The sequence below is a fragment of the Streptopelia decaocto genome (genome assembly GCF_964273445.1).
Source record: "Streptopelia decaocto genome assembly, chromosome: 1".
NCBI lineage: Eukaryota > Metazoa > Chordata > Aves > Columbiformes > Columbidae > Streptopelia > Streptopelia decaocto.
The window spans coordinates 63,498,198-63,524,605 of NC_138663.1; the positions used below are offsets into that span (position 1 = coordinate 63,498,198).

Below are 26,408 nucleotides of genomic sequence, written 5' to 3' on the forward strand. Positions count from 1 at the left end.
TTAGATTAAACACTTACAAATAATAGGGAGAAGGTTAAAAGAGATTAAGTTGCTGCCTCATGAATCAGAAATAGCCGGGTGGAGGACACACATTGCTTAGCATCAAAGGGCCACATATCAACTTAATAAAATTCCTGTTTAATGTTGCAGTTGCAGTCTATTGATTACAAAAGTGCAAGCCTTCCCTAAACCAGGGTGGTCATTCATTATTAAAATATTCCATGGTCTTCCATAGAAAACACGGTAGACCTTTATGCTGTCAAAAGTTACATTAACTTCAAGTGAAAACTCAGAACGTAAGAAAACAACAAAGAAAAACTAGAGAGAACGTCTTTACTGACAGCAGGTAAAACCCAAAATTGCAAGGGCAAGGATCTCCTTTAAAATGTCAGACCCATCCAGGTATTTTAAAGTGAGGATCATCTAGCTTAGGGAATGTAGCAATTTGAAACAGATTGTGCAACCTAAGAATAACTGATATTGAAAACAAGGAGAGTTATTGCTGGTAATTAGCATTTCACATGTCCTCTTACCTTAAAGGACACAAAGAGTACATGTAAGAGTAAGTCTGATTGCTTGGCAGTAGCATCCACCCTTGTGGTAAGCAGGTGTGATAGTTGTCTGAACAAGCACAAACATTTTTCCAGGAGAGGAATGACTGGGAAAATGTCTAAGATACATGAACTGTAAAAAAAAAATGCTATGCTGTTCTAAGGACACATTATATTGTCTCACTGTTTTCTGGTGCAGAAACAAGAGGGGGAGATGCAAGTCTTCTTTTACATTCCTTCCAACCGCCAAGAGAAAGTATTTGTAGGACGTGAAAATAGCCCCTTAAGTGTAACTCAGATACTGATGAATGTAATGGATTTTGGTGTTGAAATGAACACATAAAGTGTTGGTAGAAAAATGTTAATTCCTTTATGAGATATTCCAGTGTTTTTCATGTTGTGTTTAGCACCAGGATACTAAGTTAAGCAGCCCCCTCAAGTAGATGCTCATTAACAATACCTAAATTGTTAAATGTAGAAGGACACTCTAGTGAAATACTTTACATATACGAAACTAAGGCTCCCAGTTTCAAACCTAAACTGTAAGAGAAAGTGCCAAGAAGACAATGAAAATAATGTAGCTTTTATGTTGAGGAAATCAGGTTTTTCTGTAAATTTAAGGTGCAAGAATCTGGATTTCCCTGATTCTACTTTTAGAGCAAGCAAGGAAAAAAATATTGAAAGCAATAACTTCACGAACAGAAATGAATAGGAATGGGGTAGGTAAGATCAGAAAAACAAAAATGATAGCTTAGAAGGCAAGAATTCTTAGGATAAAATGAGAATTGTAAAAATAATTAAAAAAAAGCTAGACCTCATAAATAATATAAAAATAAATAGAAAAAAATCCCCCTTCCATTAATTTCATGTCTTTATAGCCTAATAACCCCATATTTCCTTTTCTTATCTATATTCACATTTGGAAAGGTAACTGAGATCCTAAAGGAAAGGTAACTTCAGACAAGCACATATTATCATTACAAGTAAATACCAGCTTTGGAGGTTCTAAAAGGACAAATTCTTGCATGTTTTGAATAAATAGTTAATTAATTCTGAATGAATACATTTCTAGCTAGATTTTCTTTGGAAATGGCCTCAAGTTGTGCCAGGGAAGGTTCAGATTGGATACTAGGAAAAATTTCTTCACAGAAAGGGCTGTCAAGCACTGGAACAGGCTGCCCTGGGAAGTGGTTGAGTCACCATCCCTGGAGGTGTTTAAAAGACATGCAGATGAGGTTTCAGTGACATAGTTTTTAGTGCCAGAGTTAGGTTATGACTGGGGACTCGACAATCTTGAGGGTCTCTTCCAATGAAAATGACTCTGATTCTATGGTTAACTTTATGTTCTTTGGGTAGAATATAGCTGAAAATTAGTAATAGATTTCTATTATTTACAAGTTGTGTATGTCCTGATCTTGACAGCGTTTGTAAGAAGGTACTAAGATAAAAGAATTACTCATCTAACTACTCTAGCTTTGCACAATCTAAACCACAGCAAAGTAAAAATATTGTGATGTTCAGCTCGAAAGTGTAGGAACAAGTATATTCACACTATTGCAGACTTAATTTTGTGTGTTGTCTGTACTGGTGTTAATCTTTATTATCTCACCATGCATGAATTTATCTTCACCTCAGTTTAACTGATCAAGCATGTGGATACTTGGATGTGGTAACTTTCTGCCTTCCAGCTTTTCTTTTTTTCAAACCAGATGTTGAAGCTTAGTGTGTTTTTAATATGACACAATGTGTACTTAAACTGTTTACAAGTAGTCTGACATAACAGGTACATGCAGTTCTGTCTCGAGAATATCTTAGGTTTAACATGTCATTTCATTCATTTAATTTCAGTGGCAGGTCAGCAGAAAGCAGTAATATAGCAGGTGGAATAGCAGCAGCTGAAAAGTGGTTAAAACCAGTAACATGTCTGAGAAGGAAAATTTCTCAGAAACTCAGAGAGGCTGAATGCAGGCGCAGCTCTACTCTTTACTGAGAATTAAGGTCACTGAAGACTTGGGCATCTCCAAGACAAAGGCTACTAGTCATGCTCTGCAGCCTGTTTTGGTCATTTCTAAGCTTGCTTAGACCAGTTGTAAACTCCAATGGATTACATGGAAAAGTTTAGCAGTTGAAAGAAATAAAGAGTTGACTTACTGAAGTAAAAGCCTCTGTCTCCACACACGAACTGAAGAGCATCAACCAGCTCAGCACCACAGAGTGTTTCTGGGCCAGCAGCAGCAGAACTGGTTAAGGTAAGCAAACACAGGCCAAGGTAGAAGAAATGAATGTAGGACACAGTGTGCATCTTCACCTGCCAAAGAAGTAAAAGCAGTATTAGAATTTCCCAACAGAGTCCCAAAGAAAATGACTCTTGCACCCTTGTGAGATGAGAGTGCATAAGTACTATAATTTGTTAGACAATAAACACAGTATCAGGAAATGCCCCACCATAATATTGCAACTGCCTACATATTCTAGTCCAAATGTTTTGTAAATTGATTACTTCCTTTGGTGAATATTCTTGGTTCACATGCATATGTAGTTAGAGAAACTTGTAGTAACCATGATTTACAGTTGCTCCTGCAAAGGGAGGATGTGGAAGAGGGCAACAGACAGGCAAAGGGAAACCCGGAATAATTACAGTAAGGAAGACTAGACAACCTCGAGTTGTTTTGTCTGAGACCAGATAGGCTAAGAGGGAATATCACGGTTGCCTGCCAATGTACTGTGGGAGACAGAGGTGGCATATGACAGAGAAAAGCTATTTAAACTAAAGAACAGCACTGGCACAAGAATAAATGGCTGTAAACTGGATGGAAGAAAATTTGGCTCAGTAGGAAAAGGGTTCATAGCTAGTACTCCATGGTTCTCCAACCACCTTAAAAAAGGAAATACCAGAACAAAACAGAAGAAGTTTCAAGGCAGAGCTTGCCAAAATTACAGAAGAGTCGATGTGGGACATTCCATATTAGGGGACCACATTCAGTGACTCTTACAGTCCTCTGTTACTATCAAGTTAACATGTGGAAGCATTCAAGAAATTAAGAGGAGCACTAGTGGGAGTGTTAAGGGTTTGTATTTTTGCTTGATGGAAGCAGCTATACTTTCACTGACCTCCATTATATCCTCTTAGTCAGGTTTGGGTACGAGGTATGCACAGACGTGATAATTCTTTTCTCATTTACATTTGGTTACAAACTACCTTTTTCCTGGACTTATGATTGAAGAAAAGCCAGTCCTCAATGGGTGTAAATTTGCACCATTACATTTATCCGCTTCCTTTTATACCAATTTATATCAACCAAACATCTTACACAATGACTCAAAGATGATAGCATTATTTTATTTTTTTTAAGTACTAGGAAAATCTATTTGTATTTAGTAGCAGGACAGTGAAGAATGTTCTTAATGCATATTCTGAACTGAATTAGATCACTTGCCAAATATTTGAGTTTTGAAAGGTGTAAATCTGCATTTAATTTCATTCTCTTTCAAGGTTAATGTTAGTATTGCAGTCAAGGAAGAAGTTACAAATCTTTCTTTCACATACAGTTAACCTTGGCTTAAAGCTGCTTTGTATTAACAGACTAGTGCAAAGTAGTTGGAGTGAAATGATTAATCTTCCCTAAAGTTTCTTTCAGGGTTTCAGGGACCATTTAATCTTATTTTTTCATGGAACTTTTGAAAAACTGATGAAATTATCCATTGTCTCCTCATATGGGATCTGATCCAGTGGGATATTGAGGCTTCTCTAGTCAATAATTTTTAGAATTCTTATTTTCTTGGCAAGGGATCTTAGCACTTTGCTGGAGGAGTCCCCTATTTCAACTTAAGTCAAAGCTGAATAATAGACAAATCCATAAATAAATCAGAATTTATCCCCCCCTTTTTTTTCCTGATATTTCCACTGTGAAAATAATGAACAAATCTAAATCCCACGTTATATCATAAAAAGAAAGAATAATTATTTTCCCATTCACAAGACTCTTCAGCCAACTTTGCCATTAAAAAAACAAGCAGCTTTAATGCATGCACATGACTTCAATGGCAGATGGAGGAAGACCAGATTATAAATGAATGATGATAACTCGAGCCATTATTTCCCGTAATGTTTCTGTATCTTAACAACATACATTTCCTTTTTTCCTTTGCCATAATTTTGCATTTCTAAGATAAATGTGATGCACCTGCAGTTTAAGATGGTTCCCAGTTCTGAGGAGGTAAAGCAAAAAGCTGTTTAGCACACCACCTCAGAAGGCTGAAAGACATTACACATACAAGAATGTTATGTATTTAACAGTTTGTTCCTGTGTAACGTTTGGGCCAGAAATAAACATAAATCTTATCCATTTAACAATTTTGTATTTTTCAAGACTTTTCAGCTGTGTTGCATTGTCAGATAAATATCAGCACTAAACTACAACAGAACAGATTATCTACTGTTTTTCCTTTAGTGGAAGCCAAAAAGGCTGCACAGTATAAACCACAGAGAATTTCTAACTTTATCTCCAAATTTAAAAACAGTCAAGAACTTTCAAACAAGACAAAACTTTGGGAAAAGAAAACAGACTCACATGTTTCTAGGGCTCAATCAATTACTTGTTAAATTAGGCACTGTTTCATCAAACATATAAACATAGTTTATAACTTTAACTTTACTTCATCATTTTAATGAAACATAACATTAGTTGATTCGATATGTTTGTGAGGGGAATATTCTTAAGAAAATACAAAGCTGTAATCCAATATTGCTTCAGGTTCTTTAGAAACAGGCAGAGTGCTTGCAATGTCCCCAATTTGAGTAGAAAGTTGAGAGTTTAAAAGAAAATGCATTGGCATGTGGGTGGAGTTTATTGAAGCATCGTATTACAGTTGGAAATTGAATACAGGTTCAGGATGAGCCTGGTTAAGCACTTCTTCTAGTTGCATAGAATGACTGACCATATTTTCACAGCTGGAATTTCCTCTTTTTTCAGTAAAATAACCAGCTTTTGCTGCATTCCTCTTTTAATAGTCCAGAAGAATGGCACCACAGAGGAATGTCATATATGAACAGCCTACATCTCTTTTACTTCTTAATACTTCTATATATGTCCTCTTCGTCTAACAAACTATCAGTTGGCATAAGTTGTACATAAGAATTCTTCATGTAACTAATTACATTAGTTACATAGAGGTTGATTACCAAGCCACAGAGAAGTATATAATTAGTATGTAATAACAGTACTAATTAGTAATTACTACATAAATAAAGCATATGTACTCTAGAATGGATCAAGGTTTAAATACGGTATTATAACTTTGATTAAAGAATCTGGGCTACATAGTAACCTAAATCAATATGTTCCATTGATTCCAAGGAAGCTTGGCAGGATGCACCAGCTGAGGAGCCAGCACATTACTTTTATGTCTCTTAATACTTAAAAAAAAAAAAAAAAAATCCTCTTCAAGTATATTGGAAAGAATGGCCTTTTATACATTAAGAGAATCGTTTCATCCATTGCAATTACACACTTGCTCTTTTGAATCACATTAAGGAATGAGATAATCGTGTTTCAAGTGTAATACACTCTAAAAAATTAATTAGGCCCTAAACAATTAAAACAGGAGCATTCTGTCAATTGCAAAAGTGTCCTTGCAAAATATTTAAAAAAACCAAAGTTATCGAAGGATATAAATTTGCTGATAATGGAAAGTTGAACTAGAGCCAGTTGACAGAAACAGAGGTCAATGCACCTACTGAAGCCAAATTTACTTAAAGACAGTTTATACTAATGTGTAGAAATCATAGGGTCGTAACATGAAACTTCACATGCAAACTTTCCTGAAACAGCCCTCCCTACAAGGGAAAACTTGGAGATGAACATGTAGGGGAATTTCCATTTTCCTTATGTACAGTTGCTTAAGCTACAAAAATATGCAAGGTCAGCAAGAGTCGCAGCTGGTTTCTAACATAGAAAACAAACTGAACTTCACATTTACTTTTAATTTATGAAAGCAAAAAAAAACAAGTTAATGCTACAATGCTGCCAGAAAATTGCTGCAGTGACAACATCCCTTAAAAGTTTCCCTGTGAAAGCATGAACATTTTATCTATAACTGTGTATAACAAAACTGCAGAAACTTAACATGTAAATAATACCTTTTTCCTATAAAACCCTGCACCTGCACAAAATAGCTAAAAGTTCTTGTTTTCAGAAGCATTAATTAACAATCTAGACAATGACGTAATTGGACCCTTTAATAATGACATAACTGAAATATTGCAAAGTTCTCTGAATAGAAGTGAGATTTAAGACATGTATCTGCAATAGTTTACCCTTACAGTTATCTATGTAATTGCAACTATTACATACAGCCATTTTCCAGATCACATAAAATTGCATGTTCAGCAATTTATAAATAATTCTTAGTTCTAAAATAATGTTATTGAAAAGTGCACAATACTCTTCAAACCAAGCAGAAAATACACAGTAAAATAAAACTAAAAAATTATTTGAAATAGTAATAAAGATTTACCTTCAAGAAATCACAAAAGCAGCACTTAACTAATTGTGTTGAAAGACTGTTGATTTTTTCCATTGCTTCTTAAAAGTGCAAAGTCTGGAAATGAATTTGTTAGCAGTAATGATGAGAAAAAAGAAATCCAGAGAGATGTGAGATGTTGAGAGCAATGTCACATTTCAATATTGAGGACTTTATTCCATTGCGCAGGCTCTATCTGCTCTGATTTTAGCAGTGACAGTGAGATTTAGCAAACAGAAGAGGGATTTAGAGAAAATCCTCACATTTATCTACATTACACAGACACTGTAGACAGGAAACAGCTGGGGGAGCATTTGCCTTCTCTCTCTCTCCCTCTTCTGGCAAAGTTACCGAGTAAGGACTTTTTTGGGCATGGTGACAAATAACATCATACCTTTGCATTTTAAAACTAGAGCACAGAAGCATATTTTTTTCCCTCTAAAAGAATGTGAATTAGTGACTGAGGGGTTAGCAGACAAAAAAAGCTTGTGCTGCAATGAAGAATAAGAAAATGTATTCTGGTTAACTTTCAGATAGCTATGTGTGCATTTGTCTTTATGTGTGTGTGTCTGTGTTTCAAATATACAAAAACTTACATAAGTAAGAGCATTGTTTGTATATATGCATACCTTTGTATATATGTACACATCTTGTTTATGCATAGAGACAGAAGTATTCTACTCATATAGTAGAGAAAGACAGGCAGTCCATTATCTACTTAATGCATCTTTACGTTACTAAACTTGGCATGCCTATAGGCTGAGTAACAATTAAAACCTCCAACTCTGTGTTATTAACCCTAAAATAGCAGTTTGTAATTTACTAAAAATAACAGAATTGTTGAGCACTGCTTGTAAATAGGGCAAAATAGATTTGTGATCTTTTAAGAACCACACAGGAGAAGTTATATCATTTCTTAGAATTTACAGACCTGTGAACATGGTAACACAAGTAGCCCAGTTTGGGGGGGCTTCCATGACTTTTACCTTAAATGTGCTGTTGTAATTATTAAGTGATTTTTTTCCCCGTTTTAGTAGTAATCTTCATAATTACTCTTGATAACAATTTAAATGACACTGGGAAGGAGATAATTCAACTTTGTTGGTTCTGCAATACCTAACTTTTGCCTTTTTATTTTTCCTCAATTATGAGTATATTATAAATAACACCAGCTGGCCAGCAACATGCTCTCACGGGTTATGATGTCATTCAAATCCCTCAACTGTGCTAGTGGCTTGCAATGTGCTCCAAGCCAGCTGTTTTTCTATTTATAATGTATGCTTGCATTTCAATACTTAGCTATTGAGAATAAAGTTGTGATGCTGTTTTATAGATACAGTTTGTGCTTGTTACCCTTTGGTTTTGGAAGATGGCATTTAAAACTAAAGAATTAAACAAGACTGGGGCTCCAGAGACTGAATACATGTCACAAACAATGCATGATTTCCATAAAAGCTGTTTCAGAACATGGCATTTTGTCCCTGTCCACTTACACTCAAGTGAGAGCTGCACGCTGAGGTGCTAGCTGTTTTTTATTATTGAAAATAACAGTTGAGATCATGTTGGCCCAGGTCCATTCTCAGTTTTCAGATCCACCTTGAGCTATATGGTGCTTGCCAGGCAGAAAGGACACAGTTAATTGTATCTTCTATGAATGGCAAATACTCTGTACAGTTTTAAATGGTGTATGGTTAGCTAAGCTGATTAATCTTCGGAAAGGATTTCTTCTGATGTAGCATAAGGGCAGAATAATAGGGGGCCTTGGGGGTAAGTTTGTTTATGTCAGGTAATACCTATATTTCAAGTATTCTAATACATATTGGTACTGCAGGCACTGTATTTTAATATTCTGGTCTGTTTTATTCTTCCCTCTGTATTTCAGATGTCACTGGACAGTGGCACTATTCTGCACACAACTTGATGTAGCCTGCTGCAACCCATAGCACATGTTTCACTTATTTCACCAGCCTAATAGAAGAATCTGGAAAAATGAATTATTAAAGCTTCGATATTCTTTAATTTTAACTTTTACAGTACTACAGATGGGTGCACATACTTCTGCCTTTTTTCTTTCTAGATAACAGAAGGAATCCACTCATTCATCACTTCTCCACTGCCTGAGCTTCAAGGCTGAGTTTCACTCCTCACTGCTTTCTTTCTCCTAGGTTTTCCCAGGTCTCTCCTGCTCATGAGAGCTGCATGCAGTAGAAGATGCAACTTTTGGATTTCAGGGTAGCCAGAAAATTGTGGTGCTTCTATACAACTGCCAATCCTGTTTCTTTCCAGGGAGCCATTCTGAACTCCTGTCCTTATTCTACCCAACCAGCCTAAGTATGACGCGCTTTACTTCTTTCTTTTAGTTCTTGTTTTAAAGCAGTATTGTGAAAAGGCAGGAAAACAGATTAGGCTCAAGAGAGGTTTTTGATAGTAAATTTTAGACTTACTGTTAGACAGTGCAGTGATTTTCCTCACTAACAAGTAATTCTATTTTTTTTGTTTAGAGAATTGAACAGTCCTCAGGACATATTGATCTGGACATCACCACTATCCTAAAATATAGCTTCTACTCTGATTATAAAATTATAGTCATTATAGTAGTCTGTTAGATAATGGAGATTTGTTCATTTCTCCCTTGTTAAATATGATAGTTTTTACTTTATAAAACATTTAGTGCTATGATTACTACTTTATGATTGGGTGCTTATGCAGTTACGTACATACCATTAAATAAAATGCACATACAGACTGTATGGTAGTCATCAAAATACTCACAAAAGATGTTTAAGTCAAAAAAATTATTTAGTTTGAATGCGCATAGCTATTCTACATTAAAAGGCAACAGCACAGATATTCTGCTTTAAAAGACAATAGCATAGATATCTTTGTTTGGCTTTTTAAGTATAATCTGGAGTGATATAATATCCACAAAGATACATTAAATGTGTGAGGTAATCAGATATTAAGGAATTCATTTGTTCTTATCCTCATCTTTTGCACTTTAATACTCCCATGATGCTGTAGTGCTTATTTGCCAGTTTTTCTGGGAAAAAATCCATTTTATAGAAGATAGTTAACAAAACTACAACTAATCAATTATCCTAATTAACATATCATCCCTCCTTAAAGCCTTCCTTAAAAGGTAGGAATGTTGCCACAATGCATGAAAAAATCTGAACTCTAGTAAGGCAACCAATATGCCATCCTCTTGCATTCTTCTATATTGTGTCACTGTTACCTATATGCAGTTATTTGTTTTCTGTAACTGCTGTTTCTTTTTTGATTACAAGTTTTCTGGAACCAAGATAGAACCAGTATAATAGATATCACCTGAGAGTGTAAGAGAGCTGAGAGCACTGCGGAAGAGAGGATGGAAGAAGACAATAAACACAGTGGCTGGTGAACAGCTGTTCTTCATTATATGAAAATAGCAGAGACGAGATTGTCTTTTATTATGTTTTTTAAGGGCATTCATCCTGCATGGAACATACACAGATGCAGTTAGATTCGTACACTGTGAAAATACAATTGAATTATCTTGAATGACAGGGGTAATGTGTCCCCTGTTCTCTTGTACCTCCCAGCAAAAAGCAGCGGAGCCTTTTGAGGGCATGAAGTTTTATTGGTCTCCCAGCTTACCGACTGGTTGCTGCATTTTTTGTCTTTTTTATTTGAGGTCCCATTCATGACATGAGGCATTAAAGGCATTATGCATTTGCCTAAATCTGGGCATCTAGTGTCATTCTTAGTGCTGTTGAATATCCAGCATGCCCCCAGGTTCCCCTATAGAGTGATACTTATGTCCCATAAGTCTCTGTGTCCTATCTGCTGACCTCATATAGATTACTTGCATACTTAAAGGCATCTCAAATGGCCTTCAGCACCTGCAGGTAACTGAACCCCACCATAAGGCCTTCTTTTGGCATGCTGATCTGGAATTCTTGTAAGTACAGCCTTTGGCCTCAGTATTACCTTTGGCTTCTTCATAAATAGAGATACTCTGTCTTCTGTCATTTACTATTTTTGTGATCCATTTATGAAGAGGTTTTAAAGTGGAGAACACATCCATTTTAATTGAATTTCAGCATAATCTGGGTGTATATTTTCCTTATTCTCCTTTTCTTATCCTCCAGCTTAAGCTCTCCTGGTTTGGAACTGTGTCTTTTTATTTGCTTCATAAATCATCTTGCTTACAGTTGGATAAGGTAAAATGTTATTTATAGTGTTAGTATTATTTCCTGAAACACACAAATTATTGTTTAGCTCTTATAGTCTCTAGTGAATTATTTGTAAAATATTATGTGTTTACTATTGGAGAAGTTTGGCTTTCTTTTTAGGAAACAACTTTGGAGAAAGGGGTGAAAGGCAGTATTTTATTAATATGGAATGTTGTGGTGAACTTAGTGATAAGTCAAGTATATGGTGGAAAACTTGTTTCATCAAGTTAAAAGCTGGGAAATCAAGAAACAAGTTATTTGAGCTAATGAACCAATTAAAAAAAAATCCCCAAACACCTTTTCTCATGGTAGCCCAAGTAGCATCATCACTACATGAAAAACAAGTAACAAAATTGACAGGGAGGTTGAGGGCATGCAATTTGAGCTGTCATTATGCTGGCAATATTGAAGAGACACCAAGGAGAGAGCAGTGCCATGAAAAGCGGTTTCTCACTTGGGCAAAACAAGGAAAGTACAAGTTTCATGATTAAATGAGGATCAAGTAACTTGAAACCTATCATATCTGTTGATCAAGAAAAACATGAGTGTTTCAAAAGCAGGATGACTTCATGAGAAACTCAGTCCAGAATTTCTGTTTACAGGTAGTAGAGGTAGAAACAATTGGTGTTAATAACAGGTCAGAATTAATCCATGGACTTGAAAACTGAAAGTACTGAGTACTTCACATTGTCTGGAGTAAGAATAATACATTTGCTAAGATCACAAGAAGGCAAGGACTTAATTGCTTGCAACTAGGATGCAGAGAAAGTGTGTGGTTAGAATGCTGTGATGAACAAAATGAAGTACTCTATAATTTCAATTTATGGTGTAAGTTAAAGTAGCTACTCTTTTGAATATCCTTGTATTAGTACTTTTTTTCCCCTAGGTTTTAGAAACAATTGCCACTAAAATAATATAAAGCCAAATATTTACCTTATTTCCCTACTCAAATGAAATATACGTCAACTCTTGGATATGTTGTTTTCACAATTTAAATACTTATTTTAAAAATATATATATATTACAGGAATTACTTATTATTTACTTAAGTGGCATGAGATGACCTGTAGTTATGACTGGTAAAACAAAAATACAAAATAGGAAACTAATATTAAATAAACAAAACTAAAAAGCTCAAGCAAAATGTGTTTCAACATTTTTTGAAAGCATTTTTGTAGTGTTTTTTTTTAATTTCTGTTTTGTGGGAAATTTTGAAATAGTTTGTTCTGATTCAGAATAATCAGAATACCGGAATTTTCCATTAAACTGGAAATTCCCAGTTTCAGCTGTCTGTAGTCTTGCTCTCCCTTTCCCAATGTTAAGCACTGAATAGATCATCTTTGCTCCAAAAAGTTGCTTGGTTTCTTTTTCCTAAAAGAAGCAAAAAGTCAGAATTAACAAAGAAAGAAAACTGAGAAATATGACTGAATAAGCTCTATGCTTGCATGCACTAAAAAAGGCAAAACAAGCGGGAATGTGATAGGCTGGGGTTTACATACATGTAGGATGATTGCCATGAGTCACTTAAATGTCACAGGAAGAAAAATTCGTGGCCTTAGATACTCCTTTCATTTCCTAGAATTTTACCTCCACATGTATCTGAAATGTAGAGACATATTGATTTTTTTTTTCTGAGACAGCCCAGGACTTAATCTGTTATTATAGATAACATATGTATATGTATGGTCTAGCAGATATATTTAATGGCATTTTTCTTTTTCCATAAGTTAGACACATGAATGCTAATGCCTATATGTGATTTCTTTTTGTTTGTTTTTTTTATGACTCAGAAAGGATTATAAAAGAGAACCAAACAATCACTGTAAACTTTATCACAGGCAGGTTGCATATTTCCATACAAAGCAAAAAGTATGAACACATGACAAAAATGTCTATTTATTTTATCTTGCCCAGAAGACTTTTTGCATGAGTTACAATTAGAAATACTTTCCGAAGTCTGTACTTAGAACACTTTTTCAAGATAAAATAAGATGTCTCTAAACAAAAAGAATGTATGCTTAGTCCATTTTAAATTTCTTTAATTTTCAATTAATCTGTCTCCTGCTGCATTGCTTAGGACTCCTTCTTCTGAGTTCATTTCTCTTCATTCCCATGATTTACTACACAGAAGGGGCTTATCTCATGTGTTTTGTGGGATGAAGCCAGTATGTTCTGCACCTTCAAAGACTAAGCCCCCTCATTGACATTTTCATTTCTATTTTCTTCAAATAGAGCTTACAGATACATTGGTTGCCTTGAGTTTGGCCTTTTAGTTACAGTAATACTCTGGTTTATTTTGATCAAAACATTAAAGAGTAATGAAAAAGTAACCCAAACTCATAAACAACCTCAGCTATTTATGATTTTTAGATGTTGGTCTACTATGCTTTCATTAAGAAACTACTGAATAATTTAACTACTAAACTATTAAAAAGAACCCATGGAATAACAAAGGTGCCCCACATAACAGAAGTGCTTCTCTCTAATGATGACTTAGCCAGTGTCATTTAAAGCTCAGGCCTCAATCTATACTGTAACCCTAGGATACAGCATCTTTCTCTTCAACTGCCATCTTAAACAGTAAGTATTGTCTGATCAAATGACCAAATAGATTTCCTTTCCCTCTTTCCATCTTAAAAAAGTATGTTGGCCTGTAGCAGAATGAGGATCTGCATTTAGCAAAATAGGAGGAGTGAATCTATCTTAACTCATGCATGGGTATCAGCTTAGTAAGCTTGATGTATTTTTTAACCTTTATTTTCATCTGCTTTGTCTTTGACAATGTTATTTTGTTATTGAGTATGTTTTTAGCTTTTCTGAAAGGCAACAGTGGCCTAAACCACCGAGACTGATTTTGCAAATCTGTGGTTTTGGATTTCAGGACACCCTATATGTGAACGCATTGAAACAAACAAAAATACATCTTCGATCTCTAACAGATCTTAAATATCATTGTCTTGAACTTGGCTCTTATTATTATTTCTACTTCTGAATTATTGTATTTCCTTGAACCACCTGAGCCATTTCTGCTATCAGTTTAATGTTTTCCTGTCTGTGAGACAGGAATAATAATTTTGAAATGTTTTGTAATGTACTTTGAGACTCAAAGAGGGAAAGCAGAGCAAGCCACATCATGTATTTTTTTGAAAACATCATTGTGGCCAAAAAACACCTCTATATGTTTATAGGAAGTGACAAGTTACTGTGTTAGCCCTGCACATATTGTGTCTCTGTCATCTTCCAAAAGTGTTAAGCATAACTGGAAGAATGCCCAACAAATGCTTCCTTTTACTTACTTATTTTTTTGCTCTTACACTATTCACAAGTGTTCCTGTCGAAAACTTTTTGCAAAACTGCTTCTGGAATGACTATTCTTTATCCAGTTCTAATATTAAAATATGATGAAAATTTATGCTTCAGTACTCTACTGTTTAAGAAAGCAATGTTATTATTTAAACTTATGGAAGTGAGGAGTAATATATCTGAAAACAATGAAATATAACTGGAAAGGGAATTGCATCCTGTGAGATGGTAGACAGCAATGGCTACCTATGTACTACAAGGGATGTATAGGGAACAATTTAGTGAATAATCCTTAGTCTAAATATATACACGTGGCTGATTTATACAATAGCAACCTGATTCTACTAGCAGACTCATGAGCGTGAAACATTCTTCCAGTCTCTGAACCTGCCTATGGGCTGACCATGCCTCTGTACAGAAAAAAACCCTTCTGGCAAAGAGGCTACTGTATGGGTTGCTTTTTGGTTGCAATGAGGACCTGCAGCACTAATTTGACTTCTTTTGATGCTAATAAGCAGTTACCATTTAAGATTGGTAAGATCTATTTGAATCCTACCTACCCTTTCTGCAATAGTTTAACCTTTTTTCCTTTGGTGATATGTAGCATTCTAGATCTTTTTTTTAAAAAAAAACAAAATAAAAAATCATTATATGAAAGGTCTTATCACATAAAAAACCACAAAGAAATAAGAAAATATTTTATCTTTATTAAAGAGGGGGGGGTTCTGTGAGAAGTATCATGGTTTAGATGATTAGATGATGAGGAGAAATGAGAGTCAAGCCAAATTATTTAATTATTTAGAATTTTAGCTTTTCTCACAAAAGGTTTAAAGAAGGAGAACACATTTACTTATTACATGTTACCTATTTAAGCAGGACTTTTCTGTTTCCGTGTCCACTTTTGCAGCTATCACATCTTTAGTTTGCCATATCTTTATTATTCTTTCATGTTTTTTTGCTATACAGGATATTTTCTAGATCAAAGATTATTATTGCTTCCTTAGAAAAATGTTACTGTTCGAAATATTTCTTTTTGTATGGGCAAGATCATCATCATTATTGTAAAGAACTAAATGGTGCAGTTTTGAGATACTTCGAAACATCATTGTTGTTTCAAAACACTCCTTTAAGATTTGAAAAGTGCAGCAGACTGTGTAGCTGATTTTATCAGTGGAACAATAATCTTTGTTTATTGTTTGATTTTAAAAGGTTTCTCTTTGTAAATTTTTAAAACCATACATACAAGCATAGTATCTACTGATCCTATGCAATGTTTGTGGTTTTGTTTTTGTGGTATTTTCTTTTTTTTTTAAGTTTATCTGTCTTTTGACGTATGATTCAGATTCTTAATCTTTTTTTAATGTTTCTATAATCATTAGTACCAGACCTATATGCTAACTGGTCATTCAGAAGCACAAGTCTGAGCCAGATCAGCTGTGAACACATGATGACACTTCAGCTGGACAAGGCAGAGCAGAATTCAAGATTGATGTGGTTTTATGCTGGTTGCAGAAGGAGACATGGTATTTTATTCTTCATAGCATTAGAGGGGTGCAGGCAATTGTTATGTGATCTGGCATAAAGACTGCAGGTACAGAATTAACCTGTCAAAACTTCAGCAAATTTTAACAGGTACAGAGAGTTTTGTTTGAAGCTTTGTGTCATGTATGCTTGGAATATTTTTATATAGTATTAGAAGACCTAAAACTGAGTGTACTAACCATTGAACCATGAAATCTGGCAAGATTGGAACATACTGTCTTAGAATCAGTTGCATTTTTAAAAAATTTTAAATATTATCTTCAAATCTTTTTGTAGAAGATTACAGTGCTCTGATAGGCATGTCAGTTTTCTGTTTCTTTTATTCTGATCTTTACTGGTAATTTTCATCATTTTCTTCTACTCCTATGCTATAAACATACATGATTTAGATGGAAACAAATGTATGTTAGGTGCTTTTCTGTCTACTTTTTGTTGTCATAGGTATATATGATTCTAGTCATTGAAATACGCGTAAACTTACTGTTCAGTTCTTTACTGGAACAAAATTTGTCTGGTTTGCCAGTATTTCTTCAATCAGAAACAGATATAACATTGCTGCTATATAAAAATAATATCCTCATCCTTCTAAATTAAAAAAGGGTATTTTATGTCTGAAAAATCAAGCACATGATATGAAAAAAAAAAGACCAAAATGGTTGCACCTGGACCCTTTCATAAGCCCCTATTGTACATTCAGATCCTTCTCTGAAAGAAGAAGAAATTATTTGGGGAAGTACTCTGTGGTTATGTAATTACAGGTTAATAAGAGGATGGACTCAAGGCTACATGAGTGGCCACATGTTTGGCATTTCCAAGATGACTTTCCGGTCTTGCAAAACATACATCTGACTAGCAAACATGCCTTTTCTTGGGCTTTTAGCATGAGACTCACTCGTTTTGCTCGTGCTTTACTCCTCCTGCCACAAAAGTAGTATCTCATTACCATTTAGTAAAATTATTATTGCTTCTCCATGGCTGCACATGGCACATAGTGCCAAAAGACAGGAAAAACAGCCCATATTATTGTGTTCAGTGGCATACTTACCATACCAGCAATGTTGTTCTTGTAGGCTTTTTCTGCACTTCACAGGGCAGGCAACATAGACATCACCTTTCTTTGGAAACCACAGCAAAGAAGGGCGTGTACTCAGGTCTTGACTCCAGGCTCAGGATATGGACATGATGTGTACCTTGACTGGGGAACTTAGAAGTGCTTCTCCCTATCATTGTCCATGTAGAATCACAGGAACGTTGTTGACTAAATACTGCCTGGGAAACAGCCTTCTATAATTTTAATTTGGCTCAGTCTTCCTGGAGGCAACCATTGCATGACCTCATGTGTAAAAAGATCTGACATGATCCAGATGCATTGTGTACTAATTATTTGTACTTGCTCAGTAGTAGCTACTACTGAGTTTTCATGGCTGTTAGGTGACTTGAGAAGTTGAGAGCAATCTTCTTTTCAAATGCATTAAATCCTTTCATAGCTCAGCAACAATATGGCCTTTGGCTCTCCCACTACTGTATCTGTCAAACTCACCAAAGTGGTCTCAGCATTTAGTTGGGAAGGTCTGTCTGCTAGAAGAAATGATTTAGATGATACTGTTATTCTCCACAAAGGTGTGAAGGTATACACTGATGCCAAAAGAGAAGGTTTTAACAGATGTTAATGATAGCTCCTAGGTCCTTGATTTTATCCTTGCAGTCTTCTCCTTCCTGTCTTGCACTGATACACCATGCTATGCATAGTGAAAAAAGCAAATAAAAAAACCAAAAAAAACCAACAACACAACAACACCCCAATCTGTCATGTTCTACTGGGGGTCCATATAGGGAGAGATTTTTAATGTACTTATAGACCCTTCAAGACTGACTAGAAATATTTATTAATTTGTTTCAAAATTAAGGAAGTCTGTATTTGATTTTTGATCATGTGTGATACTCTTTTAAGGCAATATTTGAATAATGGGTAAGAATGAATGGTTTGATAAAAACAAAAAAAAAATATGATTTTGTTTTTTCCATCCAGTTGGTGGCTTACTTACTACCTACAGAATTGTAAAGATGTTTATATTTGTGCTTAAAACCTGTTCAGTGTGATTTGGCTAGTGAACTCTATTCTCAAATAATTTAAGTCGTCGTAATATTAATGAAAATATTCTCAAAATCATGTTTTACAATACAGTATTTTAAATATGTATTATGTGAACACTTCTGTTTTTAGTTGATTCATGTGTTACAAGAACCAGCTGAAGTTCATGATGTAACCATGTTAACACTTTTTAATAGCTTTTTGAGAACACAACACAATTGTGTTAATGATAATCAGTTAAAGACTCTATTTGTTCCAGATGTTACTTTCCTGGGGAAAACAAAAAAAACAAAAAAAAAAAAAACAAAAAAACCCAACAAACTTGTTCTATGTCTCTGTTTAATATCAATTACTCAGAAAAGTCCTAATGTAAACCTAATCTCTTTCTTCAGATAACGTACTAGTAAGCCATAGCTTGAATTGGATATGTGAATACAATTGTGAAAGAAACAGACATGCCTAGAAAAGTATTTTCTTTTTCTGGCATGGGCCTTTAGTTCCCAGTGGCCCAAAGTCCCACACCACAAAATCACTATAATTGGCATGGCTGGCAACTTCTTCTCTCATTGTCAAACAGATCCTTTACAGTAAATTTGTAGGAACTCTGAAATTGAGCTAATACCAAAAGTATCAAAAGGAAAAAAGAAAACAAACCACACACAGATTCGAGCATGCCATTAAATGAGTGACTTTTGATAAACTGAAAGATTAAGTGACCTATATTAACAACAACAAAAAAAGGGCAATTATTTACTAGTTGCTTATATTTCAAAAGTTCCTTCAAGGGAAACTTGACATTCAATGCCTCATCGACAACGTGGGTACATTTTACTAGGCAGACATGTCCAGGCTTGTTCATAATATTAAATAAACATTGATCTTAAGGTTTATGACTTCAGGAAAGAAAGGAATCAGGATCTTGGGAGGTGTTGAAACATTACCCATATATCTATGTTGAGTAGCAGCTGGAAAATGTCTTTAATCATTACAATAGACTGGAAGAAATTCCTTTTTCTTGCACTTTCCCTCCCTGTGTAAAGTAGGAAAAGGTTTGGTGGCCCAGAAACTCTTTCACACTAGAATAAAGTCAAGAAAGGAATTTTTTTTTATAGATCCTAGAATCCTACAGTTATGTAGCTCCTCTGCATTGCTCCAGAGGATCTCCCCAATAGGGATATCTCAGGCAGAGGACATGGACAAGACCACAATTAATATCCTATGATTTTCAACCATAACATTCATATTCACAGTATGTCCTTGGGATACAGTCTCTTATAGCACATCTTGTAATGCTATTTGCTTTCTTCTTTATACCACAAACACTCTGTGGTCCATCATGCTCTTTTTCATAAAGGAACCTTCTCACCGATTCTCTTCAACATTGTCATTGATTTTTCTGTGACCATGTGTGCTGATTAGCCATGACTAACTAGATTGGTGAGGGGTGAGGGAGGAAGCAGGAGGTTCCAAGGAAGAAGATGAAACCCACTGCCCAGAATTAAAGAATCATTCTTCTGCCCTCTGCACATATGGTCACTGTGTCCTGAGGACTATGTCGTTTTGGACAGTGCTTGTGTTAGTCAAGTCCCAGTTTGTCTTTGCTGCATCAAGAACATATATAAGCAGCATTTACTGAGTTCTGGCCAACTGTGTTTCAGTTGTTCTGGTCATACATTGTGAGCATCCTTGGTACTATCATATGATGAGACCAAGTAATTTAGCTACATGGAAGAGCTGCCACATATTTGCTGGGTTTTCCTCCATTTCACTTGAAGCACAAAGGCATTGCATATGAAGCAAGTGCATTGGCAATGTGGAGAAGTCTATAACGATTACTTGGGATTGTAGAGTTCTTCAAAATGCCTGGAGGGACACCATGGACTGTCACTGTTTATTCCAATGCAGTGAAGACCTTGACCTTCGTAGATATTGTTCTTGCAAGGTAAGGGAAATACACCATCTGTATCAACATATATCGGGCATTAGACCAAAAATAATAGAGTATTTTTGTAAATAGCAAAATTAGGCTTTTGGTTAAGTGTAGAAGTCATTTCTGCTTTCCAATTTATGCAGATTTTTATTAGCCTTACATGGAGAAGAAAAGTCTTTAAAAGTAGTTAAACCTGAAAGACAGAACTTCTAAGCCATGTAGTGACAAGGTTTTTTCAAAGTATTTAAGAAAAAAAAGTATCCTCAAACAACAACATGTGTTTGTGGAAGAACAGTGGGCAAAAAGTGAGTGCCAATAACCTTCTCTGTCACACAGACTGTTGAATTTGCCACTTAGTATTAATTGAAAAATGTCCATTATCCCAGTTCCTGTATATGAGTGCAAATGTGACATCCTACCTTACAAAACCAAAATCAAGAGTCAAGATGAGCTTCTTTTCCACACCTGTCAATAATCCTTTGGGAAACCTGTGCTTAGCAGTCACTTTACTGCCCAGTGTCGAGGATATTCTGGATGCCCACTACGTACTCTTTTCTTGGTCATGTGGGTAAAATCACTTGCCTGGACTCCCTGGTGCTGTATATGAGCAGAACTGCAGTGAACAGACAGGGGAGCTGTGCTGGAGTAGTGCTGCTCTGTGTTTAATCTTATTAACAGTGGACAGTTCAGTCTGCACTGACTGTTTCCTGCTGCTGAATGGTGATCCTGCCTAGCAAGGCTGTCCTTGTGCCTTAGCAGAAATGGGACTGTGGCAAGACAGATATGAGAGATGTTCTGCTGTCTTCATCTGCACCCTCACAACTGCAGAACTGGGTATCTACCTCATTACATTTCCCCTCTCAGGGAATGATGTAGTCGGCCTTCTTGTCCCTGAGGTCATGATCATACCCTTCTCCCAGTTGTGAATATCTTGTCTCCAAAGGAAAAAGAAAATCTTTCCTTATGAGCTGGGTCTGTTGAGTAGGGCTTTTGAAGGAACATAACTTGTGTAGAGGTATGGGGATTTAGCAGCCTGATATGAGATTGGGGCAAGATGGGCTGTGGTGTGCTAGCCGTGATGTTTTGGAATACTGGGGTGTGCTGGCAGGAGTGCAGATCATCTAATCTGCGTAAAGAATTCAGAATGTTCTGGAGGAGAGCTCTCTTAAGGTTTATTTCTTGACATTAAAACTGCAATGCTCTCAGTTTGACATAAAGGAGATTCAAAGTGCTAGACAATGTGGGCAGCCAGGGAATCTGGTCTTGAGCATTCTGCTGAAACTGTAACAAGACAAACTGTAACTGCAACACAGCAGTTGACTCGACTCGTTCTGGCCATAGCCCTGGCATGACTGTTTTAACATGTGCCAAGCTGATTATAGTCTGCAGGAGACTATGTGCCAACCGAGAATTGCTGGAAGGCAGGCCAACATCAAAACAGTTAGAGGGTAAACTGCTTGTTGACTCTGTGAGTGACTTCTGGGAAGAGGGGCAGCCTCTGGCAGCCTCTGAAATTGCTGAGAATGGGAGGAAGTAGTGTCCTCTCAGAAATGCTGTTTGGGGGTGGTTATGAGAAAAAATAACCCTTGTGCCTCTTTGAGACAAGAGCTGTGGGAAAGATAGAGTTCATGGACTGAGTGTGGGGGAAGGAAATGAAGAAACTTGCTGGTTTTGTTAGGAAATTAGTTAGTTTTTCCTTGCTCACTCCAGTTCAATCCAGAGGACTGGGCCCCTATATGAGCCAATGAAGTGAGGATGGTTTGGAATAATACATTGTCCTTATTGGCCATGAAAGCCAAAAAGGGAAGGTATTAAGTCCAGCCTTTTAATAAAAATTGGCACATATAATGCAAATAACCCTGGACTTCACTCATTCTGCTGGTAACAGGTTGACCAACAGCCATCAGTTGATCATTGCCAGTCTTCTTAATAAGGACAGAAATTCATAAGCCATAGTTGTGTTTCTTGGCTTTGGTCTGTACTTAAAGGTATTATAGATTGAGCAGAGTTGATAGGTAAACTTGTGGCACTTAAATTCAGGAACTTATTCATGATAAAATGCATTTAATTCATTAAATCAATCTCTGAGCACTTTTTCTTCTGCCCTCAATTCTCTGTATCACTACAAGCAAAAGGAGTTGTAGTGTCTGCATGTTTTTAAAATAAACAGAAAAATCCTTGATGGTGCTGGACTAGATGTTCCTGATAACATGTTGCCAACAGAAAAGTTCTCATCCTTGAAGAAAGTTTTTCAAGTGGTCATGACACTCTCAATCACATAAGCCTTTCTTCACAACAGACATTCGGTGCCCTCAAATGACTCTTAGACTTGGCTCAGAAACAAGCTGACACAAAAGGGGCTAATTAACACACACATTTTCATGTGGAGGAATCTGGTTTCCAAACAGATTTTTACTAGCAATATAGCTGACGAGCTGAATCTGCTAGGGCTGTTTCTTCCGTCCAATTTGAATGAAAATGGAAACAAGGGATAGGAGAAAGAAACATTTCATTCCAGTAATGATACAGGCATGATGAAATCCTTTGAGCTCAACTTCTCTCATGATATATTTCTTCTTAAATGAAGCAGGGCACAAATATCAGAGGAAACAAATTAAAATATAGATAAATGTTACTTGTGCCATGTACATATCCACAGGAAATGTGGGTTTAGACATTCCTGCAGTATGCATGTATTTATGGAGAAAAGGAAGAAAGAGGGTAGAAGGGTGGTCCTACATTATAGCACTGGCCTAGAATCATGAAGACAACATTCCATTTTCCCTTCTGCTATAGACTTTGTATCCTGTAGTTCCCTTGTAATGTAGTATAGTCCTACTCTGCACAAAGGTTTTAAGGCTGCACATGCGTCTGTCCAATTGTTAATTTAGTAGAACCCAGAAACCAACCACCACCTCTACCCCCTCACACTCTAACACCCGTTAGGAGAAGATGTCTTTAGTATGCAGGGCCCCAGGTTCTCCTACACACTTCCATATATTCTCTGTTTTACCTGGAATAATTCTGAACCAATTATTATTTTACTGTGATCATTATAGGAGGTTATATATGCCTCTCCCACCACAACAACAACCGTAGTTGTTGATAGTTAATAGCTCCAGACTAATCCACTGCATATACCCTTGTATCTGGCAGGGTATTGTAGTGGCTGCTGGTAAAGGGCTCTGAAGATAAGAACAGATTTTCACATGTTTTAGTGCATCACAAGGAATCCATTGTAACATTGTGCCCTTTGGATTAACATTAAAGAAATTATTTTTTGTCAGTTTATCAAAGGAAAATTAAAATTCCTTAGACATCAGTTACATTGATTCTGAGCCTTTAATCATACTGACAAGAAAAGATAGAGAATTTGAGCTAAAGAATGTGTTCATAGCATTAATGTTGGATGGCTGCTATTTAGCTCTGTGTAAGCTACTAATTTTTACAGTGAAGAGTTTTATCTCACTAAAGATATATATTTCTGTATCATTTCAGTTTAAAATACCATGCAGGTCTACATGTTTACCTCATATACCTCTATGCTTTTACCCCATATGGTAGACTGGATTTTTTTTCACTCCAAAGACTATTAGATAAATTTCTAGAAATTATTTATTCAGAAATTAGTTTGTTTTGCATCCAAACAGAAGTTTAGGGGGAAAAAAAAGAAGTCCTGGTTCTCAATGACACTGCCTAGGCAGTCCTTATTCCACCTGAAACTCTATTTACAGTATTACCAAATATTAGCATACTGAAAACTGTTATAAATGGGCACTGGACCGACTCCCAAAAAAACCTTCAGGAAATGCTGAATGGAAAAAAAATGTTGAACTTGAAGCTCCTTTTTAAGAAAGTAAGAGAAGGCTAAGTGAAAATCATACGCAAACAGAAGGTGATCCGTTTAGTAAATGGATTGCAGTACAGTTAGTTGGGATTACAGGCTTTTCCACATCTGACCAATAGGAAAATGAACAAACAAGTTGAGGTTCTAGAAAGAAAGCCTCCTGCACAAACAGATGGGGGTAGCTGTAAGACCATGACCAAGCCATCAGCAGTGTAGATGTTACATTCAGTTTGGAGCTACAGCAGAAGGGACACAGTTAAAAACATGCTCCAGGGAGGAGAAGTCGGACAGAGCTACCTTATAGGGCTACCTTAAAAAAAGTAGTAGGAGTAAGCAGAGAGCATACAAGGAACATAAAATATCCACATTCAAAAGAAAAACACATTTGTAGAAGCAGAAAACTGTAGAAATATCTTGAGAGTTGTCCAAAGACAAGCTATGCTTATATCATTTTCTCTTCTACTTTTCCTATAGTGGTCTTATGACATATTTTTTTCACTTGTTCTATATTTTTTTTTTGTTTTCTCCTTCTATATATTTGCAGTGCAGTAAGTATTTTGTAGTTGTCCTGTGTTATGTACTCTTCTTCACTTTTATTAGTATGTATGTTTTCCCATGGGTTGTCTGCCTCCTTTAGAATTAATTCTCCTTTTCACTGCTGTCTATTTATTAACTGCAACCAAATGGAGCATTTTGGATAGTGAACTTTAGGTGGAAGGTGGTATGCAAGAGATTTTTCTTGGAAAAGATTTACTTCTAATTAATATTTTTTTGCTATGAGGGGTGCCATGAGTGATGACCTGTGCCAGCAAAAGTATTCAGTTAAGGTTAAGACTTTGAAACCCAAAGCCTAATGGGAGACCGATTTGTGTGATATGACCACTGAAGAAGTGATAGCTGAAATCTTGTGAGATAAAGGGGAAATATTGAGATGTGGGATCAGTAGTGTAATTAGCCCGGGAAGAATGACAGCAAAGACTGTAGTTTTATGTTACTTTAAAATAGCGTAGTGTATCTTCAATGTCTTGTTGAAGTACTAATCAAAACTAAGAAAGAAAAACACTCAGCAAACAAATTAACAATTATACTTCACGTAGCAGCATAGGTATTTGCTGGAAGTCTTACATCTGTGCTTCGGACAAATACAGTCATCCATTTTACATTTCTCATGGTTTTTACTCAACAGAATACTGTTATAGTCACTATCGTTAAATAGCTGAGAGGGCTGGAATTGATCCTCTTTTGAGTTTCCATTCATATATTAGTCTTCAGTTCTGCAGTGAGGTAAGATGCAGAAACAGATTTATCTGATCTTCTTATTCAGAAAGAGGAATTTTTCTGTATGAATCCTTAAAAATGTAAGCAAGACTGACCAGTTCCGGGCCCTGAATGAACTATGAGATGAAATTCAGGCTCTCTTTCAGATCCGAAGAAAATAATGATGAGAGAAGGTCAATATGCTTCTGTACAAGAAAATGGGGAATGAGAATGAAAGAGGTGAAGACCTGTCACTAAGAAGCCTCATCTGAAACATCTGGTGCAAGCATACATGTATCTCCCTAGTTTTGTTACAGCTTGACTAAAGTAGAGCTGAATTTTAGTTGATTTTGAATTTACAGACTTTCCGATATGTTCTACTGTCAAACTAGTTCATTTTTTCCCCTTTCCTAAACTGGCTGCCTGATAAGATTGTGCAAGTCTTCACCTTTAGAACTAGTGGTTAATGCTCTGGAACTCTGATTTGTGTTTTGAAGGACACAAGGAGGCATCAAGTGTAGGTCTAAGCATTTTTTAGTGTAAGTTCTTGTGTAAAGCACCATACAAACTCTATAAAAACTTTTGATCATAAATCTTAACTGTTGAAAGAAAATGCTGAGCTACAGGGTGAGGGTGTGTTGAGGGGCAGGGGGAAGAATGGGTTACTTTAACTTGTTGTGTTGGTGTGGGCTGAGCATGTATTTATCTGTTTGGGAGGTGTCAAGTTGAGCAGGCTATCTAACCACAACCCTTTATAGTGGCTGATGTCTAAACTTGACCCAAGTGCGTGTTTAGCCAGATGTCATCTGTGGTTACAGGAATTTGGACTGACTTTCAGCTAAACCACAAACCTGGATGAATGAATGTTGTTCCAGATGCATTATCTCATAATCCTAAAGAAAATAAGATCTCAGATGAAAGGACTATAGAACTTTCCTTTGTATGAGCTTTGAAAGCTAAGGCTAATCCTGAGATCATTTAAAAGGTTTAACCTATCACTGTGTGAAATTTTAGCTAAACAGAACTTAAGAGCTTTAATACTTTTAGAATCCCCTCAAATTAGTAAAGGAATATTCAAAATTAATTGAACTGGTTCAATGATCTTGAAAAACATAAGAATTTCTTGCTTTGGAAAACTTTAATATGTTAT

At 36.0% G+C, this 26,408-nt stretch overlaps 1 protein-coding gene across 1 annotated transcript in view; it reads right to left on the reverse strand.

Moving 5' to 3' along the window:
- IGF1 (insulin like growth factor 1) overlaps positions 1 to 7,219 on the reverse strand; it is a 54,667-nt gene extending 47,448 nt beyond the window's left edge. Inside the window, exons 1-2 of the mRNA XM_082060534.1 lie at positions 7,068 to 7,219; positions 2,703 to 2,859 (exon numbers count right to left, since the gene is read on the reverse strand). Coding sequence (XP_081916660.1) covers positions 2,703 to 2,859; positions 7,068 to 7,130 — 220 coding nt within the window. The 5' untranslated portion in view covers positions 7,131 to 7,219. The remainder of the gene's footprint in view (positions 1 to 2,702; positions 2,860 to 7,067) is intronic.
- Between the last annotated feature and the right edge of the window lie 19,189 nt (positions 7,220 to 26,408).